Raw genomic sequence first — 27,478 nt, forward strand, 5'->3', positions numbered from 1 at the left:
AGAGAGAGATTGGATGTGTGAGAGAGGAATCGTGAATTAACCTTGTTGCCCTGTTCTGGATGTCATCATGTAATAATAGAGAGAGATTATTTTAGTGTACCACCCCAAATATGTGAATAGATTTGAGATTTGTACAGAATAAAGGGTCTCACATGTACTTGCACATGTGAGACCCTTGAGCAGAAAAAGTACAGTTTTTTGGTTGCAGAAGCTATAGCTGAGATGTGTTTTTGCCAGGATAGGTGTAGGTCAGACCAAGAAAGGAAGTTTAATCATATTTAGATATCCAAGTATTATTGAAAGTTAGGGCAATGGACATGAAATCTCTTTGCAAGAGATTTGACAGCACTGAGTTTTGGAATATAGCAAGTAGGTCAGAGTTTAGGACATTCATTATGGTAGATCTTGAGGTTTATAATACCTGGACACTACAATGTTTATCAGATGAGGAGGAATGGAGTGTACTGTTGTCAGAAAAACTATGAATAGGACTAAATGAAAGCAGGTCATTTATATACAAAAGGAAGAATGAGTGAAAGTACAGAGGCCTGGGGTATGCCTACATTGAAGAGGAATCATCCACCATGACTTGTAGTTAACTACCACTGATAAAGAAGAGGGTGGAAGGCAGCCCATAATAGGATAATAGCTTGCTGACTAGGTCTCTGTGTGAAATATTATTATGACACCTCCAGGGAGTCCAAAGACTCATCGAGGGAGGGCACCCACTCCACAACTCTCCGTTTCCACCACTCAATCAACTAACCGCAACTACACCAATGCCGTCGACAACCACCACTAGATTTTCACTGACAATCACAAACATCCATGCCCACAGCGGGATTCGAACCTGAGGCCTTTTGGCTGGAGAGCGGATATGCTAACCACTCGGCCAAACCAGGCCGGCCATATGATCAAATGCTTGAGAAATATCAAGAGTGACCACATGAGTTTCTCCAAATTATTATTTTGGTAACCTCTATGGAGTCAATAGACTTCACTATTCAACCAACAACATGTCTATCATAAAAGAGCTTTGAAGTTATTTACACTACCCCATTCACAATGCACTTCAGCAATGCATTCCACTCACTAATAACTCTCTACATAAAACACCTACTCCTCACACCCTTCTTCACCATATTTTTATACATTTTCCAGGGATGGCCTCTTGTTCTTCTCATTTAACATCCACTGTTTTTATAATTATAATAATATAGGTTCTGTATTAATCTGATAGACCTTCAAGTTAGTTAAAGGATTCTATCATATCTCCTCTTTTCCTCCTATCTACCAACCTCTGCAATCCACATTCCCTTAAATGCTCTTCTTAACCATCACCCCAGAGTCCTGATATCACTTTGATCATTCATCATTGGACCCTCTCTAGTGTTTCCACACAATAAAAACTAGGTGACCAAATCTGAGCATAGTAGTCTATGTGGTCTGATCAATGCCTGATATAGAGGCATCACCATCTCTTTATCCTTTTATGTCAATGTAGGGATAAAAAGTCTTTGCAACTTGTGATGTGCCCTCAGAACTCAGTCTATTGTTTACCATCACTTTAAGATTCCAAATCTCATCCACTTCCTGAAGTTCTGCTCCACCAATACAGTACATAGCCTTATATATCTGTATCCCAAAGTATAACACCTTGCATTTCATAATACAATATTAATATTTCTATAGATTAAGTCAAGGCTAGAAGATCAGCTGTGGATCGAGAGTAGAGTATCCATACTGTTTGTCTAGCTAATGGATCTCAGGTGGTGTTGAAATTGGCTGTTGATCTTCTCTACAGTTTTTGAAAGAACTGAAGCGAGAGCAATTGGACAGTAGTTTGTGGTTGGCCTTTTTTGGAATGGGCTGGATGCAGGGCTGTTTCCATGCTGTAAGGTAGATGTCAGGATTACTTTACCAAATTTTGCAATCACAAGGTATTATTATTATCCTAAGATCCCATAGATTCATAGACTCATCTAGGAGGTCCTTTTTATCATACATGCATATGGCTCATCATACCTTGCCTTAAACACATTCAAATTCTCTGCAGACACCATGCTTTTAGGTAATGCATTCCAGTCATTCACAACTGTATGCAAAAAACCTGCTTCATTCCCTTGCTCACACCCTCCTTATACAGTTTCCAGAGATGACCTCTTGTTCTTCCCCCAATTTCCCACCATTTTATGAAAAACCTCTTCAACGTTAATGCTATTACAACCCTTTACTAATTTGTACATTCTGTCATATCACCCCTCTTTCTCCTGTCCACTAGACTCTGCAAATTGCATCGTCTCAACCTTTTTTTCATATCCAACATTCCAGAGATCAGAAACTATTTTGTTCAATTGCCTCTGGACCCTCTCCAACATCTCTTCATCCTTTAGTCCAGTGTTTCTCAACGTGGGGCGTATGCCCCACAGGGGGGCAATTTGAATATTTTAGGGGCAATTAGAAAATGTACATGTACCTATTTATATTATACTCTTTCAGAACTTGGCTGACTATTATGCTAGAGGGGAGCATCAAAATCTTTGATGTTGAGGTGGACATAATCATGCCCCACCTCAACATCAAAAGACGTTGAGGTGGGGCATGATCCAAAAAACGTCGAGAAACACTGCTTTAGTCCCTTCATCCCTTGGTAAAGTGTGTGTAGCAGGTGGGGGGGGGGACATCATCATTGCAGGAATTGGAAAGAACAGTGATGCCAATAAGTCAGCCTTGTCTTTGGGATGATGTTACAATAGTAACATCTGAATGTGAGAGTTATGGAAACATGGATGGGCAAATGTGCCTATGGCACAACTTTTGATGAAGGGACTAGAAGGCTCAAATGCCATCTGAATGGGAGGTGTGTTTGCAGCATTTGAATTTCCAGTAAAAGTTAAAAGAATAAATATGATGGTAAAAGAATTAATGGACAATCTCATTAAACAAGAGATCTACAAAAAAAAGTTTGTAAAATTTGTGAAAGGCATTGCAGTTAGTTATAGTATTTTTAAGACTATATTTGTACATGTATAATACACAAAATTCCATTTACTTATGTGACTAGTCTAGTTACGTTGTTCATGGATAAATGTAGAACAAACTCAAGACTTTGATTAAATTTTCCAGAATTAAGTAGTGTAAAGTTATTTTAACACTTGTTTATATGTAAGGATTCATATAATTCCATAGAAGTGGTGGGGGAATCTGTTGTTAATACAAACTTTGCTACTTCCATTTCCAGACTCCAAGTTTTCTTAACTGTATGCATTTTGATTACTTTTTATTCCATTTTGAGTACAATCTTAATCATATCATCTTCTGTTTATGCATTAAAAAATGCATGTTTATGGCCAAATGATTTTATTTGAATATAGCTACTATCTATCCCATTACTGTGTATGAGACTGGCTAACTTGCCATAGGTTGAAAAGTTCTTATAGATTTGAATGTACTGAATTCCAGTAGAAATTAGAAGAATAAATATGATGTTAGAAGAAACAATGGAAAAAGTAATCTCATTAAGCAAGAATTCCACCAGAAAGGAAAAAAAAAAAGTAAATAATGTGAAAAATTATGGGATCAGTTACATGAGAAAATCCATAGATCAGAAAGAATGACAAGTATGGTAAGGACAGTAAAGTCTGCTTATGAGAAACAGGTACCTGAGTAAAATAAAGAAAATCATCTTGGAGAGTTTGCTATGTAGTGAGTAAAAGAAGGATAATTATAGAAGGTTTAACTTCCATAAGCATACTGTTCTCTGCATGGAAAATGGCACTTTTTTATGGAAACAGAAATGGACACACCATAACATTATTGGATTGCTGTAAGGCAATCTAATAGATTACCAGAATATGACATGGAGGGTTGTTACATAAGCCAAACCACATGGAGAATGGAGAATAAACTACTATCATAGATAAGACATATTAGAAAGTTGATGGATGGAGAGATGGAGAAATTAAGGATGTTGACCATTAGGATACTACAGGATAGCTCTTGCTATGGACCATTACTGTGCACTTTGTATATTAATAATATTGGGAATGGCTTGAAGAGAAAGAGATCCATTGGTTTGTTGTTAATGTAGATTGGTTAGTGATACATAGGCCCTGTAAAGGATCTGAATACATTACCAAATAATAAATGCCATTTCCATGATGAATAATTGTGAATTTTGGGTCAAAGAAATTTGCATACTTCATTAGTGAAATTTTCCTCCAAGAAATTAAGAGATCTTAGAGTGATAGTAGACAAGGAATTAAAATTCAGAGGTCGCATTGCAAAAGGTTTGTAAAACTGAGAATGAATAACAGTGAGGCTAAGGAAACATAACATGTGAGAATAAGGAAATCATTGTTCCTTTTCAATAAGACTTGTTATGACTATATCTGAAGTTCTGTGCTCATATCAGATTGCCATAGTTCTAAGAACTGTGGAGTGTTGGATATGAGACCAGATTAAGAGAATATAGATTTAAAAACTGGTAAGCAGGCAGAGAAGAGGTATATGGTGACAATACAAGTTAGTAAAGAGATTTTATAAGCTGGATGTGGGTGAACTCTTTCACTATATGTAGGAACAGGCAAAACAAAGGGTCATCTGCAGAAAGAGTGTGGTCAGCAAGGGCGAGATAGATTTTCCTCATAGCAAATGGAATGGGTACTGATGGAAGTAAAGAGTGCATGTGATGATGGTGGTGGTGGGGGGGGGATAGGTATAATGAAGGGTGTATGAGTAGTCTTTAGATCCCCTCTCCCAGAGATTTCCATATAATAATAATAATAATAGTGTGTATTGTTCTGTGTTTAACATGTTATCAATAAATTTTTAGTCTGTTAACTTAATTTGCTTTTATCTTTTCAAACTTCTCATTCTGCATATCTTTTGTAGGTATGTCATTGTGTATAACAAAGGTTATCAGGAAGTTGACAGTGTTGAAAGTGCTGTCACCACAAAAGTAAAAGGAGTTGAATATACAAATTATTCACGTGATGATTTCGAAAGCTTTATAAAAAACCACGATGATTATAATAGAATATGGGATATTCCAGATTTTGTTGTTCCTCCTTCAGTAAGTTAATTTACTATAATTTTAGTATTAAGGAAACAATACAGCAGAAATCCATGTTTTTTTCATAATATAGGTTGTACTAATATAGTCGAACTTCATTTAATGTCTTTTTGTTTAGTGTCAAAGCATCCTTTGGCCTACATGCATTCATTCTTTGTCACCTGCTTCGTTTACCATCATGCATTGCTCACATGATGCTCCTGTGAGATCTGCATGATGACCAGTTGAGACATGCAGGCTGGAACACTGCTGCTTAGTCAGTTGTTCTCCAGGCCTTTTATTGATTGGGTGTCTCAATATCAAAAGGTTCAGATCTAATATAATTAGCTAATACCATGCTTCAGCTGTCAATGGTGCAAATTTTGATTAAATGTATAATCTTATGAGGTATTCCTAATTCATCTAATGTTCCCTAAGGCCTTCTCTATGAATGCTATAATATGCTTTTCTGAAGTCTACAAATAAAATATGGACCTGCAGATTATATTCTTTTTTTGGTATCTAAGTGTAAACATTTGATCACCTATAGATCTGTTTCATTTGGTGTACTTCACAAATGAGATGACTTACATGATTTCTACATTTGAAGTACTGTGTCTGTTCTTCTTATCCAAACACTTGTTCAAACTAACAAATAATTCATGACTGCTACTTGATAGAAATCTTTCAGAAAGTTGAAACAGTAACTGTTTCATGCTACCAGTTTTGAGTATTGTGATTGTCTGTGAAAATACTAGTGGTTTATAAAAACCTGTTTTATAAAAACAGGTTTTTATAAACCTGTTTTTATAAATGGTGAGATTTCTAATTTAATATATATATATATATATATATATATATATATATATATAATACATTTTATATATATATATATATATATATATATATATATATATATATATATATATATAATACATTTTATATAATTTATAAAACATTTTTATAAATTAATAATTTATAAAAATGGTGAGACTATTCCTTGTAGATATGGTCTCTCTTGGTCATCTACAGAATCAGAAAATGCTTGGCAACAAAGTATTTATTCCAGAAAATAGTTCATTTATCATTTGGTGCCAAAAGTAAATGGACACACATGTAAAGGAATAAACTTTTGCTTTTGGAATCATTTATACTAAGATACAAACAACAGTAAGCACTAACAACAGTCACATACATCACTCTAAATAATTATCTGTTCCTGGTGACTTATATAAATCATCAAGCTTCAATAACAAAATAATATACTACAATAAAAATGTTAGAAACATTCATACATGGAAGTTATTCCATTTAAGATTTTTTTTTTTTTTAAGTTCAAATTCCAACATGGTCATTGTTTAAAGTGGATTGTATTTAAAGAGGCTGTCTATTTTTACAGCAGTTATCTTTAGCGTCTTATTGCAGTTTTTGATTATATATATCCTTGATTTTTTGTGAGCAGAAATTCTGATTGTTAGTTTTTAGAGAAATTTGGAAGATGAATAGACATGCAGGAGTATCAAAGAGAAAGTAATGTATGTGGAATTATAAGTGGCTGGTAATTATAACAGTCTTGATATCAACATGGAGAAGTTCCATGGAGGGAGGAATTGAAAGGGCGAGATATCAAGTATCATTAATACTTGATAAATACTTGATACTTGAAATGGAGGTATCAAGTATCATTAATACTTGATAAATTGTGAAGGGATATTTATTAACAGCAATAGCAAGCTGTATACCACAGGTGAAGAAGAGAACAAAATTTGGTTGTAAAGTGGATAACAAACAATATTAAACAGAAACTGCAGTTAACAAAAGAGGTTATAAGGAGAGGGGGTGGAGAGCAGATGTATGAAGAATATAAAACTGAAACTAGGAGAGTGACTAGTATAATTAGGAAGGCAAAACTGGAATATGAGAAGAGATTGGCCCTGAGATTTAAAGAAAATCCCAAGGAATTTTTTTCGATATGTAGCCAGTAGGAGGAGAAATGATTGTGCGAGGGTGGTCTGAAAAGTTCTCAGCCTTACAGTGAAAAAATGAATTTATAATTTCAAAATTATTTTTATTTTTCAACTTATTCTTAATTTCCTTTAAGACTAATACATTTATTCTAGCGCCATTATCCCATCCCTGTAGTGGTTCTCAGTAAGATCTGCAAAATACCCCTCTATAGATCACCTCTTGATTCGAAGAAAAATGCTGATCAGTGAGGATGAATTTTAGTTTTTTGAAGAGATAGAAGTCAGAGGGAGTCAAATTTGGGGAATAGGGTGGATGGTCCAACAATTCATAGTGCAGATCCCTTAATTTTCCCATTGCCTAAAACAACTTTGTTGGCAGTGCATTGCCCTGATGAAAGATGATTTTTTCTTCTGCAAACTGGGTCTTTTCTAACGAATTTTTTCGTCTAGTCTGGTTAAAAGATCGGAATAATATTCCCCATCATTGTTTTACCCTTTTCAAGATAATTAATAAACAAAATGCTTTTTAGTTTATCCCAAAACACTGATACCATGACCTTTCCTGCTGATGGAACCGACTGTCTTCTTTGGCACTGAACAACTGGCTTCTGTCCACTGTTTTGACTGCTGTTTGGATTCTGGTGTGTAATGATGAATCCAGGTCTCATTCATAGTAATAAATCGATGCATGAAATCAGTTTTATACTTATTAAAACACTCCAGGCACTGTTCAGAGATTTTCATGTGAGTTCGTTTTTGATCTGCTGTGAACAAGTGCAGCATCTATCTTGCACAAAGATTTTTCATTTGCAATTCTTCATGCAAAATATATCCTATACATTCTTTTGAAATGCCTATAGTCTCAGCAGTTTAACATGGCCATTAAACATGGCCATACTAGCTGAGTTGAAATGGTTATCTCCATTTCAACTCAGCTCATCACATAGCTCAGAAACTTAGCATTATCCATAGTCTCAAGAAAAGAGCTATACAGTATACGACAGACAAGGATGACCTACTAACGGAATTAACCACAATATCCAGAGAACTTTCTTTAAATGGTTACCCAAAAAGACTCTATAACAAGATTCTCTTTACTGATATACCACATCGACAACGTGATGACGTCCAATACATCAGTACAATTATGATTCCTTTTGTCAGCAACCTTTCCAAAAAATTAGCTAACCTTTTAAAACCACATAAGATCAGAGTGGCATTCAAACCAATCAACACTATTCGGAAATTTTTAAGATCACCGAAAGATCCTCACCCATTCTACAAGTACTCTGGAGTATACAATATACCTTGCTCATGTGGTATTAGTTACGTAGGTCAGACCTCTAGAAGCTTTGAAACGAGAAAGAAAGAACACATAGGATATGTCAGAAATAACAGACAAGACATTTCAGGCCTTTCATGCCACTTTGCCTCTACTAACCATCACATTGAGTGGGATAAGAGCCTTATGCCATACATAGAAGATAACTACCATTCAAGAACCTTTAAAGAAGCAGCTACAGTCGCCCGTAAAACTGAAAACCTAAACAAGAACCAAGGTCTAATTTTACCAGAAATTTGGAAAACTTTTATCAGATCATTAAACATCAAAGAAATGAACTTTCATAACAATTACGTAATGAGCCATAACGAATAAATCACGTTAACGAGACACGCACAATACCAATTTTTTGTATGAATTAGAACCATCAGTTATAACCTAGTCTGTAACCTTCATTTTAGCTTACTAGTTTGTATTCCCTGAGGATGCCAATAGAAAAAGATTGGCGAAACATGTAGGAGGATAAAATAAAGCTACTTGACAAAGATTATAAAAAAAGTGTAATAGTCTTTCGAATGAATTTCTTTTGGTGTTAAACCTTCTTTTACAAAGAATTTTATAACCGCACGATACTCAATTTTATCCTTTTCGAGGGATACAGACAACACTTTTGCTTCAGACAGCTGTATAAAACAAACTACTTGATAGAATGACTTGCAATTTCGCATGGATTCTTATGACAGATGTACCAACTTAGAAAATAAAAGTCTTGTTGATAGTGTTGCCATCTATGGTCAAGGCTGAGAACTTTTCAGACCACCTTCGTAGAAGAATAACATTATTATATAAAAATGGGAATAGAGTTACTGATACAAAGGACATGACAGAGTTGTTTGGTGAACACTTTATTCAGATATTTCATCCTTGAGAAGTAGGTTTTAATACTAGAGGAATAGGGTAGGTTCGAGGTTTAGAAGTGCAAGAGGAGAATGTGTTTCAAAGGAGGGTGAGATAGTGCCATTGTATAAGGGTGGTGGCAGACTGGAAGTGTCAAATTATAGATCAGTTTGTATTTCATCAGTAGTTGTTAAGCTCTTGGAGGAATTAGTGAGGGACCATATATGGCATTGGGCAGATGAGGGTAATGTTATCTGTGAGTCAACATGGATTTGTTAAGGAATACTCTTTCTTTAATAATATGATTGCCTTTTATAATCAAGTGACAAGAGCAGTTGATGAGGGAATGGAATATTCTGCCATTTTTTTTTTTTTTTTAATTTTATTTTACAAAGGCATTTGAGGGTACCACATTAAATTAATTAAAGATTTTTAATTAATTAATTTATTAATTAATTTTAATTAATTAAAGATTAATTAAAAATTAAATTAATTACCACATTTGAGGGTACCAAAGTAAATTAATTAAAGATAACGAAGATTCAAAGAATCTTCAGCAGCTCTAAAAAATGTTCCTAACTCCAACAAATTTGGGTGCATGAAACTGCCCCAAATTTGGGAGACTTTCATTTTGAGAACTTCAGCCCAACTGCCAAGACTACCAAATTAGCCCGCAAGAGGGCACCATTAGGACTTTAGGAACAAAATTAGTTCTTATTTTCTTCCTCATTTGCTTTGTTAGTTCCTTAGTGCACATACCATATCTTTATGTTCCCGAAGATGGCAATGTGACATTGCCGAAATATAGAAGTGATTCATTAAAGTTATCTTTAATTAATTTACTTTATATGCGTTGTCAATTCCATAAATTAATTACCAGTTATGAGATTAATGCTTGTGTTAGCAATGATCATTCTTTAAAGTTATTGGCAACAAACAATTCACTTGTCCTTTATATATACAGTAGTTAAATGCCATTCTATTATGGGGAAACACACAATGTTCCACCCAGAAAGACAGATGCATTGACATGATTATATTAAATGGAGTCTAAAGACTCATCGTGGGAGGCCCACCCTAGAAAATGCAACGTATCATACCATTCCTTGAACTCTTTGACTGTTTGTGCTCTCATCACTCTGTCAGACAATGCATTCCATGGTTCAACCACTTTCCATGCAAAGAAACCACTCCTCATCCTCTTGCTCACAGCTTTTTGTAACTTCCAGGGATGACCCCTTGTCCTCATTCCCCCCCCCCCCTCCCATGTTCTACTAACAAAAGAACTCTCCCAGTGTTACCCTGTAACAGTTTAAAAAGTCTCAATCATATCACCTCTCCTTCTATCTACCAAACTCTGCAGTCCACATTCCCTCAATCTGTCTTCATAACTAACATTGTATAGTCCTGATCCCATCTTTGTTATCAGCCTCTGAACCCCTTCCACAGTTAATTTATCTCCAAATCCTGGTAACCAAATTTGAGAACAATAGTCTAAGTGTGGTCTGATCAAGGCTATATACAATGGAATGACAACTATTATCTCTGCATGTCAGCATCCTCAGTATTGCAGGAATCCTCTGGGTTATCTTCACCACGTTTGCAATATGTTCCCTGAATTTCAGGTTTCTATCAATCATCACCCCCAAGATCCCTTGCCTCCCCTATTTACACCTGTACAGAACCTCCAACAGAGTATGCAGCCTTCCACCGATGCATAACAAACTTCAACACTTTGCATTTAGACTTTACATTTAGTTGCATTAAACTGAAATCCTCATTTATTTATTCACCTGTCCAGTTTATTCAAATCCTCTTGCAGGACTACTACATCTGCACTATTATTATTATTACCCAAGAACACATGGAGTCAAAGACTCATCTAGGAGGTCCTTTTATCAAACTCACAGTTCATCATACCGTGCTTTAAACACACTCAAATTCTCTGCAGACACCACACTCTCGGGCAAGACATTCCAATCATTCACAACTCTGCATGAAAAAAAAAACTTGCCTCTCACTTCCCTACTCACACCCTCCTTATACAGCTTCCAGGGATGACATCTGGTTCTCCCCTGATCTCCCACTATTTTCTGTAGAATTGAACTCCAGCACTGATCCTCTAACAACCCCTTAATAACTTGTAGGTCTCTATCATATCTCTCCTCCTCCTCTCCACCAGACTCTGCAAGTTGCATCTTCTCAATCTTTCCTCATACTAGACATTCCAGAGGTTAGAAAATTTTTAACAACCTTATTATTAATTATTAAAATTATTAATAACCTTATCCAGCTTCATCATCTGCAAACAAGTGAATATCCCCCAACAATCAAATTGATATAAATGTTAAAACAATACAAGTCCTAGTACTGAGTTCTGTAGGACCCCACTTGTAACCTTCTGCCTCCTTGATATTGCTCCTTCGTACACACTCTGATACTTATGAGATAGCCAATCCAGAATCCAGTTCACTAACCTGACATCTAAACCCATGTGCTGTAACTTAAATATCAGCTTATCTTCCCGAAGATGGCAATGTGACATTGCCGAAATATAGAAGTGATTCATTAAAGTTATCTTTAATTAATTTACTTTATATGCGTTGTCAATTCCGTAAATTAATTACCAGTTATGTCTAACCAACGTATAAGTCTTACTACTAGAAGCATTAATCTCATTCAAGATTAATGTTTGTTTTACTCATCTGTCTGTCTGTCTGTCTCTCGCTCTCTCTCTGTTGTGTGTTTTGCATTGTAGTTATCCTTTGAGTTGTATTTTCATTCTTTGCTATATGATCTCCGAATTTAAACTTCCTATCCTGATCAGTATAATGTCAATATAATATGCCATTGGAAAGTATTTACATTTACCTTTACATTTATTAACATTAACTGTGACAACCATTTTCACATACCTGCATTTCCATCCTGTTCAAATCATTCTGTAAAAATGCAGCAAGTCAGTTGCATTCATTACCCTGCCTATCCTATCATTAGCAGAACAGCTGTATGTTTCCTGTCAAATCCTTCCAAATGTCATTAACATAAAGATTGAATAACAATGCCACCAGCTTTGTAGTTCTGCATAAACCCTTTCTTGTCTGAAATTCCCACGTCGAGCAATCTCCCAGGACAAGACTGCATGGTCACATTCCCCGATCGGAGGTAGAGTTGCTACTGCAGTTATAGATAAATCTTCTATTACCAGATCCAACACCCTCAATCCCTGGCCCTTTTTTTACATGCTGTTTCAGGTTATTATTCCTTAGTAACTGTATAAATTCCATTTGCACTTTCCTCCTTCCAATCTTTATCACCATAATTGAAGTCTACAATGATAATTGCTCTACCTAAACTCACTCACAGTGCTAATCAAACCAACAATATAATTGAGCACAGTTGATGATGGGGAAGAGAGACTGACTGTAAGAGTGAGCAAGAGGTGTATGGGGGAGTTGAGCAAACTAGATGTAAATAAGGCTGTGGGACTTGATAATATATCACCATGTATTCTGAAGGAATGTGCCAGGGAGTTGACGCTGGCCTTGACATATTTTTTTTAATATGAGTCTTGCACTGGGTCAAGTTCCTAAGGAGGGCAAGATTGTGCCACTTCATAAAGGAGGTGATAGAACTCAAGCATCAAACTATAGGCCTATCTGTGTGTCAGATGTTGTGGTTAAGTTGTTGGAGAAGCTTGTAAGAACTAGGATTCAGAATTGGGTTAACAACAATGGTATTATCTTTGATGGACAGCATACATTTGCTAAAGGGAGGTCATGTTTTAATAATCTACTTACTTATTACAATAAGGTGACTGCTTCCATGGGCAGAGGAGAAGGATACACAATAATATACTTAGATTTTGCAAAGGCTTTTTAATAGATTGCCGCATGATAAGTTGATAGTCAAACTGGAGTGGATGAGGTTGGATATTAGATTGGTGCATTGGGTTGGAGACTGGCTATCTGATAGATATCAACAAGTTCAGTATGAGGGAGCGATATCCAGGAAAAGGAAAGTTACTAGTGGTGTGCCTAGGGGTCTGTTTTAGGGCCATTGCTGTTTAACTTGTATATTAATGATATTGGTGAAGATTTGGATGGAGATAATCAGTTGTTTGCAGATGATGCAAAGTTGGGATGAACCATGAGGAGTAGAGAAGGTGTTGTGGCCTTACAAAAAGACTTGAATAAATTTGGTGATTGGGCACGGGAATGCAAGTTCAATGTTGCAAAATGTAAGGTTTTATAATTTGGAAAACAAAAATGGGATGCAGAATTTAATCTTGGTGAGGATATATATTGTCGGAGGTGGAGGAAATAAGAGATCTGGGGGTGATGGTGGATAAGTATCTGAAATTTAGGGGACACATAGCCAAAATTGTGAAGACAATACAAAGACTTCTAGAAATGATGTGGAAGACACTGACTTGTAGAAGTAGGGAGATTCTTGTTCCATTCTATAGGGCTTTGATTAGGCCACACATGAACTATTGTACCCAGATTTGGTCACCTGGTTTTCAGAAAGATGAAGAGATGTTAGAGAGTGTCCAGAAATGACTGACTAAGGTAGTTTCTAACCTCTGGAATGTTGAGTATGAGGAAAGATTGAGAAGATGCAACTTGCAGAGTCTGGTGGACAGGAGGAAGAGGGGAGATATGATAGAGACCTACAAGTTAGTAAGGAGTTTTTATAGGATCAATGCTGGAGGTTCTACAGAAAATAGTGGGAGATCAGGGGAGAACCAGAGGTCATCCCTGGAAGCTGTATAAAGAAGGTGTGAGTACGGGAGTGAGAAGCAGGTTTTTTTCATGCAGAGTTGTGAATGATTGGAATGCCTTGCTTGAGAGTGTGGTGTCTGCAGAGAATTTGAGTGTGTTTAAAGCACGGTACGATGAGCTGCGTGTTTGATAAAATGACCTCCTAAATGAGTCTTTGACTCCATGGGGTCTTGGGTAATAATAATAATATATTTTGTCCCATTGGTCTTTATCTCATAGGCAGCCTCAAATGAACCATTTCCATCAGATCTACAATCTTCCTTAACTTCTGTTTTTGTTGGTTGAAGTTCTTGAGCTACCATTAATAATATCCCTCCTCCTGCCCTATTTCTTCTATCTACTATGAAAGTATAATGTCCATTACATTCTATCCCTGTAACTACATCACTCTCTGACAACCAGGTTTTGCTGATGCCAGTAATTTTTGGCCAAGTTGAGCTGACCATTGCCCAAAACTCTTATCCTATATTTCTGGTACTTTAGGTATTCATGTACACGCATTTCAACACCCCCCCCCCCCTTGGGCCCACAGTTACCTTTTACATAATGTCATTATCTGCCCATTCAGATTCGAAACTTGGGAAGCTGCACCCATCTCTTCACAATCATTCCTGCACTCATACTTATCTGTCCTAGGGATGGCCATTTCTGCAGTCATTCCTGCACTCAGTCATTTGTCCTCTATCTCATAGGCTGCATACATTCTTGATTTCTTAATCCCCCCCCCCCTTCCCCTTAACATTTCTAGTTTTCCTGGTTTTGCACTTCCAAACTCTTACTGAATAACACTTGTTCCAAGCATCTAACTCCAAAACCATTTAAGTGCAGTCCATTAGGCATATACAGATCCTTATGTCCATCAAATTTACTCCACACATCTATAAACTACACACCATTCCTCCTGCACAATCTTCTCATTGGCAGTCATGGCCCTTCTCAATTCTGTCTTATCATACTGAGGCAGCAGACCCAAAATCTTTACTTCCTTCATTTTTGCTTGTTCACAGTTAACTTGTTTGCTTCTTTCTTCTGAAAACTTAAAGCTTCACTAACATTCTTTATCTTTTCACCTGGAAAACATGCTTTTGTCATTTTCTCATTAAATATACCTCTTTTCATCAAATCCCCATACAATACTATATATTTTTTCCTATTTCAATTAAGGGGATATTAAATCCCACATTGTTTTAAAACTGAATAAGAAACTCAGAAATTGGAATCAGAGAGTGTCAAGCTGAATATAGTAAACTATAAAAATATCGGTGAATACTAGCGTGAGCTAATGCAAGTAGTCCTAGTATGTAGTACAATACTGGGCAACTCGTTGCAAAGGTGAGTAAAGTTCTGATCGCTATTCTTGGTATTTTCCATAATGTAAAAACACACTTCCTAGGAAATGTATGCTGTTAATACATGGTAGGAGGTCACTACCCAGACCAGTTTCAGCCTTTTTTGAGGCTTCATCAGTGAGTAGCTAGACCAAAATTAATACCAAAGGGTATAGTGAAAAGAACTTATATACTCTGCTATATGAGTTGTCCAAAAGGTGCACCCATTAAGTTGCTTAAATATAAATGCAGGTAAAAATTTATTATATGATTTTTTTCAGCTTGATATTTTTCAAAGAAAGTCCATACTTATGTACTCTTTGGTTTAAAAAGGGGAACAATTCTTGTGTTATTTTATTTTAGTTTTTCTTGCACAAATTGTGTTATAATATATGAATTCATTCAAGCGTCACTATTCAGGTACAGTACAGCCATTTCAATTGTAGAGATAATGACACTTCAACTTTTCAGTGGTGATTATTGTAAATAACTTGCACGGCACCTGTTGATTAAAGTGTGGCATGCTTAAAAATGACAACTTAAAAAATCAGCATCTATCTTTGTCTAGATGAAAAAATATTTGTGTTATATCACTCCAAGCTTTGCATGATGGATATTAAATGTGATATTGCACAAATTTGCAAAACATTTTATTAAGGAAGGAAAGTAAATATCCATCTCAAAGCCAACTAACTTTAGTTTGCAGTTACTTAGTTTTGCATTATTCATTCACACAAGTTACTGGGCACTTCAGATTATAACTAATAGCATTATTGTTGTAAAAACAGCCCTAAAGAAATCAGCCAAAAATGTTAATTTGTTAAAATGATGAAGGCATTGCAGCAAAAGGAATAATTTGTTTGAAAGAAGTTGTAGAAGTGACATGGAGCTTTTATGTAAGTGGAGTGTTTAACAAGGAAGTGTGTGTTTGTGGAAAACTTGAGGGGAAAAAAAATTGCTTGGTGTGATTAAAAAAAGAACAAGAAGTGGCTAAGTGAAGGATTTCAATGTCAACAGAATACTAAACGTGTTTATTTTTTTCCAAGTTTAGTAATGGTTAGGGCTCGCCATTTGACTGAAAGAAAATAAGTAATAAAACAGCTAATGAACACAAATTTTGTTTAAAACAAAACTAAACATAGTAAGTGAAATTAATATTTTTGTTTAGCATGTTTTGCAATTTTATCTCTCTCTCTCTCTCTCCCCTTCCCCCCCCCCCCACTTCAAGAATCTTCTGATTGCTACCTTCTTTTGTTTGCTTTTGAGATTCTTATTTTGCAAAATGTTATTTACTACTTTTTTTTAATTATTGAAGAAAGCAACTGAAATTTTCAGTGATGATATAATTTGGCAATGCGAAAAGTATTTTTTTATCTCCAGCAGTGGTGCTTCTCTATGGAATATGCAGTATTCCTTCAAGTGAACAATTCTTCAAGTCTATGATCAAAACATCTGAACATAAATTTCTGAATGTAATCAGATAAATGGTGGATCACTGTAATTTTATATATATATTTTCTTATTCCTTCCCTCCTGTTTTACATTGCGGTGTCGAGTATTTTCTATTCGCCTAACTGCTACCATATCGAAGGTAAGGTGGTTAGCCCTATGCCTCCCAGTGTGTCCTATGTCTGTAGATGCGTGTGTTCACAGGCTAGTTTGGATGTTCTGGGGGATAAAAAACCTGAGATTCTGGTTTTTCGTCCCCCAGAAAAAAACCTCTACCTCCATATGAGACTGGCTAACTCACCTTTAGTCGAAAGAGACCAGATGAAGATTCCTCATGTCACTGATGGAAATCGAACCCAGGTCTTTCTGACCAAAGGGCTTCATCTGTACTGATTGAGCTACAGAGTATGGAAGCTATATATAAAGGAAGAAAAATTTGAATACCTGAGTTTGTATACCTTAAACATATAAGAAGGGTGACTGTGTTCCAGAATACAGTTATAGATGTTTAAATGTCAATACTATCGAATTCTTAAAGCTAGCTATACTGGTATCTGATTTCAGACCTTTAATATGGTAATTGACTTGTTACAGGTATTCGGAGGAGTATATAAAGAGATTATATCTTATTATATTATTATGATGTAAGTTTCAGTAAGGAAATACCGTGAGTAGACATATTACTAACTATTATAATAACAGAATTAACTCACGTAAATTATTCTTTATTTATAGAATTTTCACCTGAGTATCACAGGCATCATCAGTACAGGTACAAGGCTAATTAAACAATAACTGTTATATTCACAAAACGCCACCTAAGTAGCTAAGGTTAAATTTACTAAATTTATTTAATTATTTATTATTTTATTTTTTAATTATTTAAATTTAATTATTAATTAATTATTTAATTATTCAGTTATAATAATTAAATTTTTATTTTTATTATTTTTTTATTTATAAATATATATATGTGTATACAGTTATATGTTAGGAAAGATTTGCTGCTTTATAAAGTACTATCTCCCACAAGGGGGAAAGACGTAGACCATCGGATCTGTTTAGGTTAGGGGAGTGAAGTAACGTTTCACATGTTTCTTTGTATAGCCGTTCCATTAGGAAACGACTTTTGTCTTGTTCCACTTAACTCTATGTTTGGTGTTGATGGCATGTTCTGCAATTCCAGACTGTTCGGGTTCAAGGTACTGGATGTACGACTGGTGTTCTTCTAACCGGACCTAAGCAGATCTTCCTGTTTGTCCGAAATATGATAATCCACATGAGCAGGGAATCTGGTAGACACCTGGATAGCTAAGATGTGGGAGCTTGTCCTTTGAAGACATTAGGAATGTGGAGATTTTTCTGATGGGTCGAAAAGCCACACAGATGTTTAGTGGTTTTAGCACCTTAGCTATGCATTCACTAACCCTGTGTACATAGGGGATAGGTATACGTGTAGGTTCTTCTGTACTTGAAGAGCATGCTGGAGCACGACTACTTAAAGCTCTTTTTATGAAGGACTTCTTATAGCCATTGGATATGAAGGAGGAATTAATATACTGTAATTCTTTTTGTAAAAGTTCTTCTGAAGAACAAAAGGATTTGGCTCTATGAACTAGTGTTTTTATAGTACCTGCCTTTTGGCTGGAATGGTGATGTGATTCAGCGTGGATGTACTGGTCTGTATGAGTCTCTTTCCTATAGACTGTGAATTGTAGATAACCATCTGGTTGGCGAAGAATCAAGAGGTCTAGAAAGGCTAACTGCTTAATTACTTCTAGGGTGAACTGGATTCTTGGATGAAGTGCATTAATTTTTGAGAGAAACTGTTGTAGTTCTTCTGAGGTGCTCTTCCATATGGCAAAAATGTTGTCCACATATCTGAACCAAATGTTAGGTCTGGGTGTAATGTTATCAAAGATATGCTGTTTGAAATGCTCCATGAAGTAGTTGGCAATAGCAGCAGATATTGAATTACCCATTGCTGTCCCTTCGATTTGTTGGTATAACTGGTTTTTGAAGGAAAAAATAACTGGACTTTATTACAAATTCAAATAATTTGGATTATTGGATTACCCATTACTGTCCCTTCGATTTGTTGATATAACTGGTTTTTGAAGGAAAAATAACCGGACTTTATTACAAATTCAAATAATTTGACAATGTCTAGAGGAAATTCTTGGTGTAGTAATTCTATGCTGTCCACTGACGGAACATTTGTAAATAGCGAAACAACATCTAGACTAATCATAATCTCCGAATCGTCTAGATGTAGATCGGAAATTTTATTTCTGAAGTCCACAGAATTTTTTATATACGTAGTAGTTCTTCTAGTTGAAGAAGTGAGTAAATTTGACAGAAATTTTGATATTTTGTAAGTGGGACAACCTATACAGTCTACAACCGGTCTTAATGGAATTCCTGGCTTATGTACTTTTGGAAGATTATATAATCCCGTTGGGCGCCCAAAGGAGGTCTTTTAGTGTTTTCTTTTTATCTTCATCCCATATTGATATTTTTTCTATAAGGGCATTAAGCTTTCTTATTTGACTACCAGTAGGATCTGAAGTGAGGGGCCTATAAGTCGAATAGTCATGGAGTAACAGTGATATTTTTCTCTCGTATTCTCTTCTGTCTTGGATGACTACAGCCTTCCCTTTGTCAGCTTTCGTAATAATTAGGTTCTTGTTATTTTTTAGCGATTTCAGTGCTTTTTGTCCAGTGTACGATAGATTCGGCCACGGAGGCTTGGCGTTAAAAAGAATTTTTGCACACTCGAATCTTGTTCTGTTAGCTGTTTTTTTGGGGTAAGGATCGAATACCTCTGTCTATATAGCTATAAGAAGGCTATAAGAAGTCCTTCATAAAAAGAGCTTTAAGTAGTCGTGCTCCAGCATCCTCTTCAAGTACAGAAGAACCTACACGTATACCTATCCCCCATGTACATGGGGTTAGTGAACGCATAACTAAGGTGCTAAAACCACTAAATATGTGTGGCTTTTCGAACCCATCAGAAAAATCTCCACATTCATAATGTCTCCAAAGGACAAGCTCCCACATCTCAGCTATCCAGGTATCTACCAGATTCCCTGCTCATGTGGATTATCATATTTCGGACAAACAGGAAGATCTGCTTAGGTCCGGTTAGAAGAACACCAGTCGTACATCCAGTACCTTGAATCCGAACAGTCTGGAATTGCAGAACATGCCATCAACACCAGACATAGAGTTAAGTAGAACAAGACAAAAGTCATTCACAAAAGTCGGTTCCTAATGGAACGGCTATACAAAGAAATATGCAAAACATTACTTCACTCCCCTAATCTAAACAGATCCGATGGTCTACGTCTTTCCCCCTTGTGGGAGATAGTACTTTATAAAGCATTTATAACAAAAAAAAAAAAAAAATTTTTTTTTTTGTTATAAATATATATGTGTATACAATTATAGGTTAGGAAAGATTTGCTTACACATATATATTTATAACAAAATTTTTTTAAAAAAAATTATTATAATTGAATAATTAAATAATTATTATTTAATAATTAAATAACTAAATAATTAAATTTAAATAATTAAAAAAATAAATAATAATAATTAAATTTAGGAAATTTAACCTTAGCTACTTGGGTGGCGCTTTGTGAATATAACAGTTATTGTTTAATTACCCTTGTACTTGTACTGATGATGCCTGTGATACTCAGGTGAAAATTCTACGAATAAAGAATAATTTACGCGAGTTAATTCTGTTATAATAGTTAGTAATTATTATGATGTAGTTGACTGCCAAGTTGATGCACTATTGAGAATACAGATCCATCATATGATAGTTCATAAATTTATAAAGTATTTATGAATTGTCAGAATTGTATTAAATTGATGGAAGTCAGCAGGCCTTTTAAGATATTTTTTGCATTTATTGTAATTAATTTTAAATTCTTATTTAATAATGTTTATCAGCTGTGTTATCTGATATATAAGCTATGGGTTTTTCATTGTATTCTAATTTTTATACCTTTCATCTTGGAAATTTCTATATAAACCTGCATATCCTGAAGTACTTGACAAGAAATTAGTAGGGAGGATAAAAAAAAATATCAGTGAAGGATGAGATCATCTTGCTCGTGTCATTCAGAATCTTTCTGCCAATAATTTTGCTCTCCTCCAGTATTGAATATTTTATATACCATGTTCTTTAGATGCCAAATACATATAAGTGACTGCTAATATGCAACTTGGGGGGGGGGGGGGGGAGGAATCAAGTAAAAAAAAAGTGATTTTTCCAAATCTTCAGAATCATATACATCTCTTATATTTGGAAGATATACATTTATTGAACATCTTTCAAATCTTATTAAACATTAAAACTAAAATTTAATTTTTAATATTTTAATTAATGTTTTTACTCTTTTCAATTATCTTCTTTCACATATATTTCCCTGTGATCTCTTATTTTACATTTTTGCATTACAAATACATATAAGTATTAAGTATTTATTATATAGTAAATAATAAATTTATAATATACTTTAGAAAAATTAATATATAATCTTTATTATATTATTATATTATATAGCCTGTGTAGCTCAGTGGATGTGGCGTTTGCATACCACGGCGCTTGGGCACACGAAGGAGGACTTGATTTCAAGTCTAGTCGGTGACTAGAGGAAATTTTTCTAAGCCTTTTTTCGACCGGTTCCCGAGTTAGTCGGTCTCTGGCATGGGCAAGCAGGTTTTTTCTCCCAGAAACTCATGTTTTTCATCCCGTAAACTCAAGAAAATCGACCGTAGAACACACATTATTTCAGACATTAAATATGAGTGTTAGGGACCACAATATGGCAGCACTTGTTGAGCTGTCACTCTTCACTGTGTGCTGCTTAATTAGTGATAATCTTGGGCCAGCTATCTCTGATTTGGTACCAGTGGAGATTGAACTGCCCACTCAGTCTCCAAAAGTTGGATAGGGCTAAAAACGGCCTCGCCTACTCTCTATATATACGGGAACAAAAAGGCGTTAGCTGATTTTTTTAATTTTTTTTTATTTATTTATATTATTTTTTTTATGTATTAATTTATTGTATTTGTATATTTAATAATTATTTTGATTTGTGTTATGCTTCAAGTAAATAGTTATATGAAATCCTATAAATTAGTTTTTTTTTTTTACTAGTTTCCTTTATTTTCAGGAAAATAATGCCTTTTTTGTTACAACCAATCTTATAATAACAAAAAACCAAACAAGAGACAAATGTCCTGAGGTGAGTGCTATATTCAAAATTGACAAATGTTTCTCATTTTATAAAATTTTTATGTTATGAATATTAGAAAAGTGTAAAGGTGCCACATAAACTGAGTAAGAATTTGGCATTAAAGGCTGATGGTATATCTGCAAACATGCTAAAAGAGTATTTGGTTGACCTAGCTATATAGTTTGAGTCTCAGCACAGGGAAGACACCACAGGGATGGAAAGAATGTATGATAATTCCATGGCAGGGTGATGTAAAGACTGATGTGTATCAACCTATTAGTAACTCTGAAGGCATGATTTTAGAAAAGTTGATAAGAGCTTGCATGCAGAAATAGGTTGATGGAGAACCTATATTTGGCATTGACAGCATAGTTTTACTAATGGAAGGCCATATTTGAGTAACTTGCTCACATTTTATAATGTGGTGGATTTAGCCAAGGGGAATGGATACACCATGATACTTCTGGACTTTGATAAGGGTTTTGACAGGATATAGCATGAAAGGTTGTTTCATTAGTTTGAGGGGGGGGAGGGTCGGATTGGATTATAAATTATTAGTTTAAATAAGAGGATGTCTGACTGATATATCAAAAAGTAGTGTATGGAGCATGTGAGTCGATAAATTGAAGGTGGCCAGTGGTGTATACTTCGGGGATTAGTCGTTGGTCCATTATTATGCAGTCTTTACATTGACGTTGGGAAGGATTTGACAGGAAACAGTTATTTGCTGATGATGCAAAGATAGGCAGCATAATCAGGAATGCAATTGACATACAGCATTTTTACAGAATGATTTGAATAGGTTGGAAATGAGGGCATGTGAAAACAGGTATCAGTTAGCTGGAAGTTTTTTTTCCCACTTGGTTAGACTATAAATTATGTATTTAGCTTAATCCTTTATCCAGGTGTAAGCAAACAAAGTTTGCACCTGAAGTATCTTCAGGACTGGGGCAACTTGTGGCAAAGGTGAGCAAAGCTTCACATCACTTGCCTTAGTATCCCATAATGCAAAGCACATCTCCTTTTGGACATATATAATGCTATGCATTATGGTAAGGATCACTACCCAGACCAGTTTCGACCTTTATCAAGGTCTCTTCAGTGGGAGCCAGAGCTGATACCAAGGTTGAAGCAGTGCAGAAGTTGGAGGTGGAGGAAATAAAATTTAGAGGACACATTGCCAAAATTTAGGACTAAGCTCGTTAGAACACGTGCAACTGCTGTTCAATGCCCCTACACAGTGCACCTCGAAACCCACAGAACAAGTATCTTTTCTTCCTCCTTCATCCCTGTAACTGCTGTACTATGGAACAGTCTTCCCCTTGTTGTGTTCCCTAAGGAATACAATATACAGTCATTCAAATCAAATGTGAATAAGTACCTTCTTTCCCAACGCATACACAGTACTAATGTACTATAGGTTGATCTAACAACCTCTCGTGTAGGACTCAACATAAAAAAAAAAATTGAGGACAACACAACAAATTCTGGGAATGATGCAGAGGACACCGACTTGTAGGCGTCCTTAAACCACATATGGACTACTGTACCGAGATTTAGTCACCTGGTTTTCAAAAGGATGAAGAGATGTTGGAAAGGGTCCAGAGGCAACTGACTAAGGTAGTTTCTGATCTCTGGAATGTTGAATATGAGGAAATGTTGAGAAGATGCAATTTACAGGGCCCAGTGGATAGAAGAGGGGTGATATGATAGAGATGTACAAGTTGGTAAGGGGGGTTGTTATAGGATTAACACTGAAGAAATCTTTCATAAAATGGTGGGAGATCAGGAGAGAACAAGAGGTCATCCCTGGAAGCTGCATAAAAGAGGGTGTGAACAAGGGAGTAAGAAGCAGGATTTTTGCATACAGAGTTGTGAATGATTGAAATGGCTTGCCTTTCCAATCATTGCTTGCCTGAGAGTGTGGCATCTGCAGAGAATTTGAATGAATGTTTAAGGTGTGGCATGGTGAGCTGTGTCTATGACAAAGGGATCTCCTAGATTGCTCTTTGACTCCATGGGGGGGGCTGCTCTTAAGGTAATAATAATAATAAAATGTCAGGAAATGTCTCCATAGGAAGATTAGGCAGATTGATGCAGTTATCAATGCCTTAGAAGACCAAAACATGAAATAGAATTACCATAACTGAAGACTTAACAAACAAGATTAATCATCATCATCATCAAATTCCTGCCATGTACCCTCAAGGGGTGTACAGGATATGACAGTACTACATGAAAAAATTACATCATTACTAACTTCCTATCTACAATTTTCCTCCAAATCAGTCTGTTACTTGTCAAGACTCCAACATTATCAGATCTTATATTTCTATCATCTAAGGCACTTTGTACCATATCAATCCACCTATATCTTGGTCTTCCTCTGGGTCGTTTTCCTGCCAACCTGGCAGAGAACACTTGTTTTGCTAATCTTTCCTCTCCCATTCTATTTAAGTGACCATACCACCTGAGATTAGCTCTGCTAACGCATTCCTGGATGCTGGCAATGTCAAGTTCTTTCCTAAAAAGGGGTGCTTAAGGGTCAAAGCTGTATAACTGAGAGGAGACCTCCACATAGCCTTTAAAGGAATGCGGAGAACCGACCAGGGCTTCTGACCTAATGTCCAATCCTCACCTTCTCGTGGTGCACCCTGTTGGGTATCTACTTTGATACTGAACGAACGAGGATGGGCTGGCAATTTGGGATTTAGCCGACCAAATTGTATTCTTATTGGTTAAACCAAAATAAAAAATGATGGTACAACATGACAAAATTTCATGCCGGCTGGGGCGTCTCCCGGTTAAACAAGGCCCCCGTTGTTTTCGCCAGGGAACCAGGGCGAACAGCGAAAAGTCAGCTACTGGAACAAATCTGAAAACAAACCCCAACTCAACATCACCAGAGTTAAAGATCGGTACTATCAACGTAAGAAGCCTGAATGGCAAAGAAATGGAGCTAGCTGAGGAATTAGATAAGTACCAGATCGACATAATAGGGGTGACTGAAACAAAAAAGACCAAAACTGGTGTGATCTTTCTGAGCAACAAGATTAATTATGAAAGAAATCTGCTTGTAAGAATCAAGTTATAATGAAAACTTAAGTGTGTTGAGCTATCATAATATCCCATATACCCACGAGTAACCAGCTACTTCCTTTCTTCAGTTACATCAGAAGAGGAGAAAATGTTTGGATACCAGCAATATAGCCTGAAAATGTTCCAAGTCCAAAAACAAGAGATAGTATTTCTGATTTTTTTTTTTTTACTATACAACATGAAAAAATACGTTGCACACAGTACTGTACACACACAAAAGTACTCTTAAAATATGCTTTCAAATTTTAATTTCTTAAACTGAAAAAACATTAACATGTACTTGAAATGCTTTTTAATTAGAAAAAAAAAGTTGCAATAATTATTGCAAGTGAAATGTAGCTGAAATATTAAAATGAAATGGTCTTTTTTTTTCTCTTTCAACATCTTTTTGCTTTGCTTGGAAACAAACATAGCACACAATTTACAACAGTTGAGAGCATGTGTTACTCTCATGACATTTAATTCCCAAGATTTTACATCATATATGCAAAGAGATCAATCTATATTTAATATTCATAACAATAATATGGTGGTATAAAAGTCTTACAGTGGCAGCACTGCATAGTTCAGAATTTGCCCCGGGACAGAAGGGCAAATTCCTGATGATTGGAGTAGAGTTCTCATAGTATATAAAATATAAAAAGGGAAATAAAACTGAATGTGAGAATTACAGAGGTATATTCCTGTTGAGTGTTCCTGGTAAAATATATGCAAGTATACTTGAGAAACGGTTGAGAAGAATTGTTGAAGAAAAGCTTGGTGAAGAACAAGCTGGATTCAGGTCAAATAGAGGCTGTCATGATCAGATCTTCACTTTACGACAAAGATCTGTATTTAAGTTTTGTCGATCTGGAAAAGGCATATGACAAGGTGCCAAGAGAGAAGCTATTTAATATGCTACAGTTATATGGTGTCAGTGGGGCATTATATCAAGCAATACTTAGTCTTTATTCGAGTTGCAAGTCAGAAGTTAGAATCGAAGGAAGTACAGGAAGATGGTTTAATGTTAAATCTGGTGTGAGACAAGGATGTACATTATCTCCTCTGTTATTCATTATCTTTTTGGATCACATTATGAAGGAAAGTAGTATTAAACATGATATCAGAATTGGAGATGTTAATGTCAGCTCTTTGCTTTATGTGGATGATGTTATACTTCTAAATAAATCCGCTACAAGTCTGCAAGATTCTCTGACTAAATTGAATAACTGTTGTAATAGATATGGTATGAAGGTCAGCAATAAAAAGACAAAGACAATGAAAATAGGCAGAATCATTGAAAATGTCAACTGTGTTTGTGAATGGAGAACTGTGGAACAAGTAAAACATTTCAGCTACTTAGGCACGATTTTTAGTGAAGATGGTAAATTAAACATGAAAATAGACAACAGAATCAACAAAGCTGGTATAGGCAGTCATTTGAATAAATTCATATGGAATAAGAGAGAAATTAGTCAGAACACTAAATTAGCTGTATACAAGACAGTGTTTCAGACCAGTTTTAACTTATAATAAATTTAGTTTAATCCTTTATCTCAGTGAGAGCAAACAAAGTTTGCGCCTGAAAATGTCTTCAGGACTGAATATAGTGTTGAACTATCTTACCTGGGTAAGTAGTGCAACACCAGGGCAACTCTTAGCAAAGGTGGAGCAAGCTACCAACACTCCTATCCCAGTATCTCCTATAATGCAAAACACATCTCCTTGTGGATATGTATACTGTTATGCATTAAGGGATTGGCCACTTTGCATTGATGTCCTTTCCATCCAACTCCTCATTCCATGCTGCATGTGCAAGCTGTCTCCTGAACTTCTCATAATCACCAGCCTTGTAGTTCCACATATACCCTTTCCTTACAGACGTCCTCACACTGCTGGCAACCATCCATGTAATAACTTGATCACTCTCACCAACTGGAGGGTGATATGACACCTCATTTATAATAACATTCTCTGATGAGATGATCAAATCCAAAACCCTCAATTCTCATGTGCCCTCTGTTACATGCTGCCTGAGGTAGTTGTCAGTCATAAACTCGAGGAACTCATTTTTTTTTACTTCCAGTTGCTATCTCATCATCCCGGTCTATATTGCCATAATTAAAATTGCTATAATGATCATCCCATTTTCTTATTTGCTTACTTTGATTATATGATCAATACCATCCACATTACCAGGTCTAGAACATCTGACTGAGTATATATAATAAATAACGGAAAAACTCACGTAGAAATATTATTTAATGGTATAATTTTCGCCCGTGTGTCACAGGCATCTTCAGTACAATTAGGCACAAAAATCAAACATTAACTGACAATTCCAAAAAGCGCCACCTAAGTAGCTGGTGTAAGATAACTAAAAAGGTC

The 27,478-nt window shown here is 35.7% G+C and overlaps 1 protein-coding gene across 2 annotated transcripts in view; it reads left to right on the plus strand.

Moving 5' to 3' along the window:
* LOC150092924 (P2X purinoceptor 4-like) overlaps positions 1-27,478 on the plus strand; it is a 199,423-nt gene that overhangs the window by 12,507 nt on the left and 159,438 nt on the right. For both annotated transcript variants that reach the window (XM_090413399.1, XM_090413400.1), the window contains exons 2-3: positions 4,894-5,074; positions 21,950-22,021. In XM_090413399.1, coding sequence (XP_090269525.1) covers positions 4,894-5,074; positions 21,950-22,021 — 253 coding nt within the window. The remainder of the gene's footprint in view (positions 1-4,893; positions 5,075-21,949; positions 22,022-27,478) is intronic.

Source organism: Typopeltis vanoorti, chromosome 24 (assembly GCF_054136105.1).
Source record: "Typopeltis vanoorti isolate ZY-2024b chromosome 24, IOZ_Tvanoo_1.0, whole genome shotgun sequence".
Classification (NCBI taxonomy): Eukaryota; Metazoa; Arthropoda; class Arachnida; order Uropygi; family Thelyphonidae; genus Typopeltis; species Typopeltis vanoorti.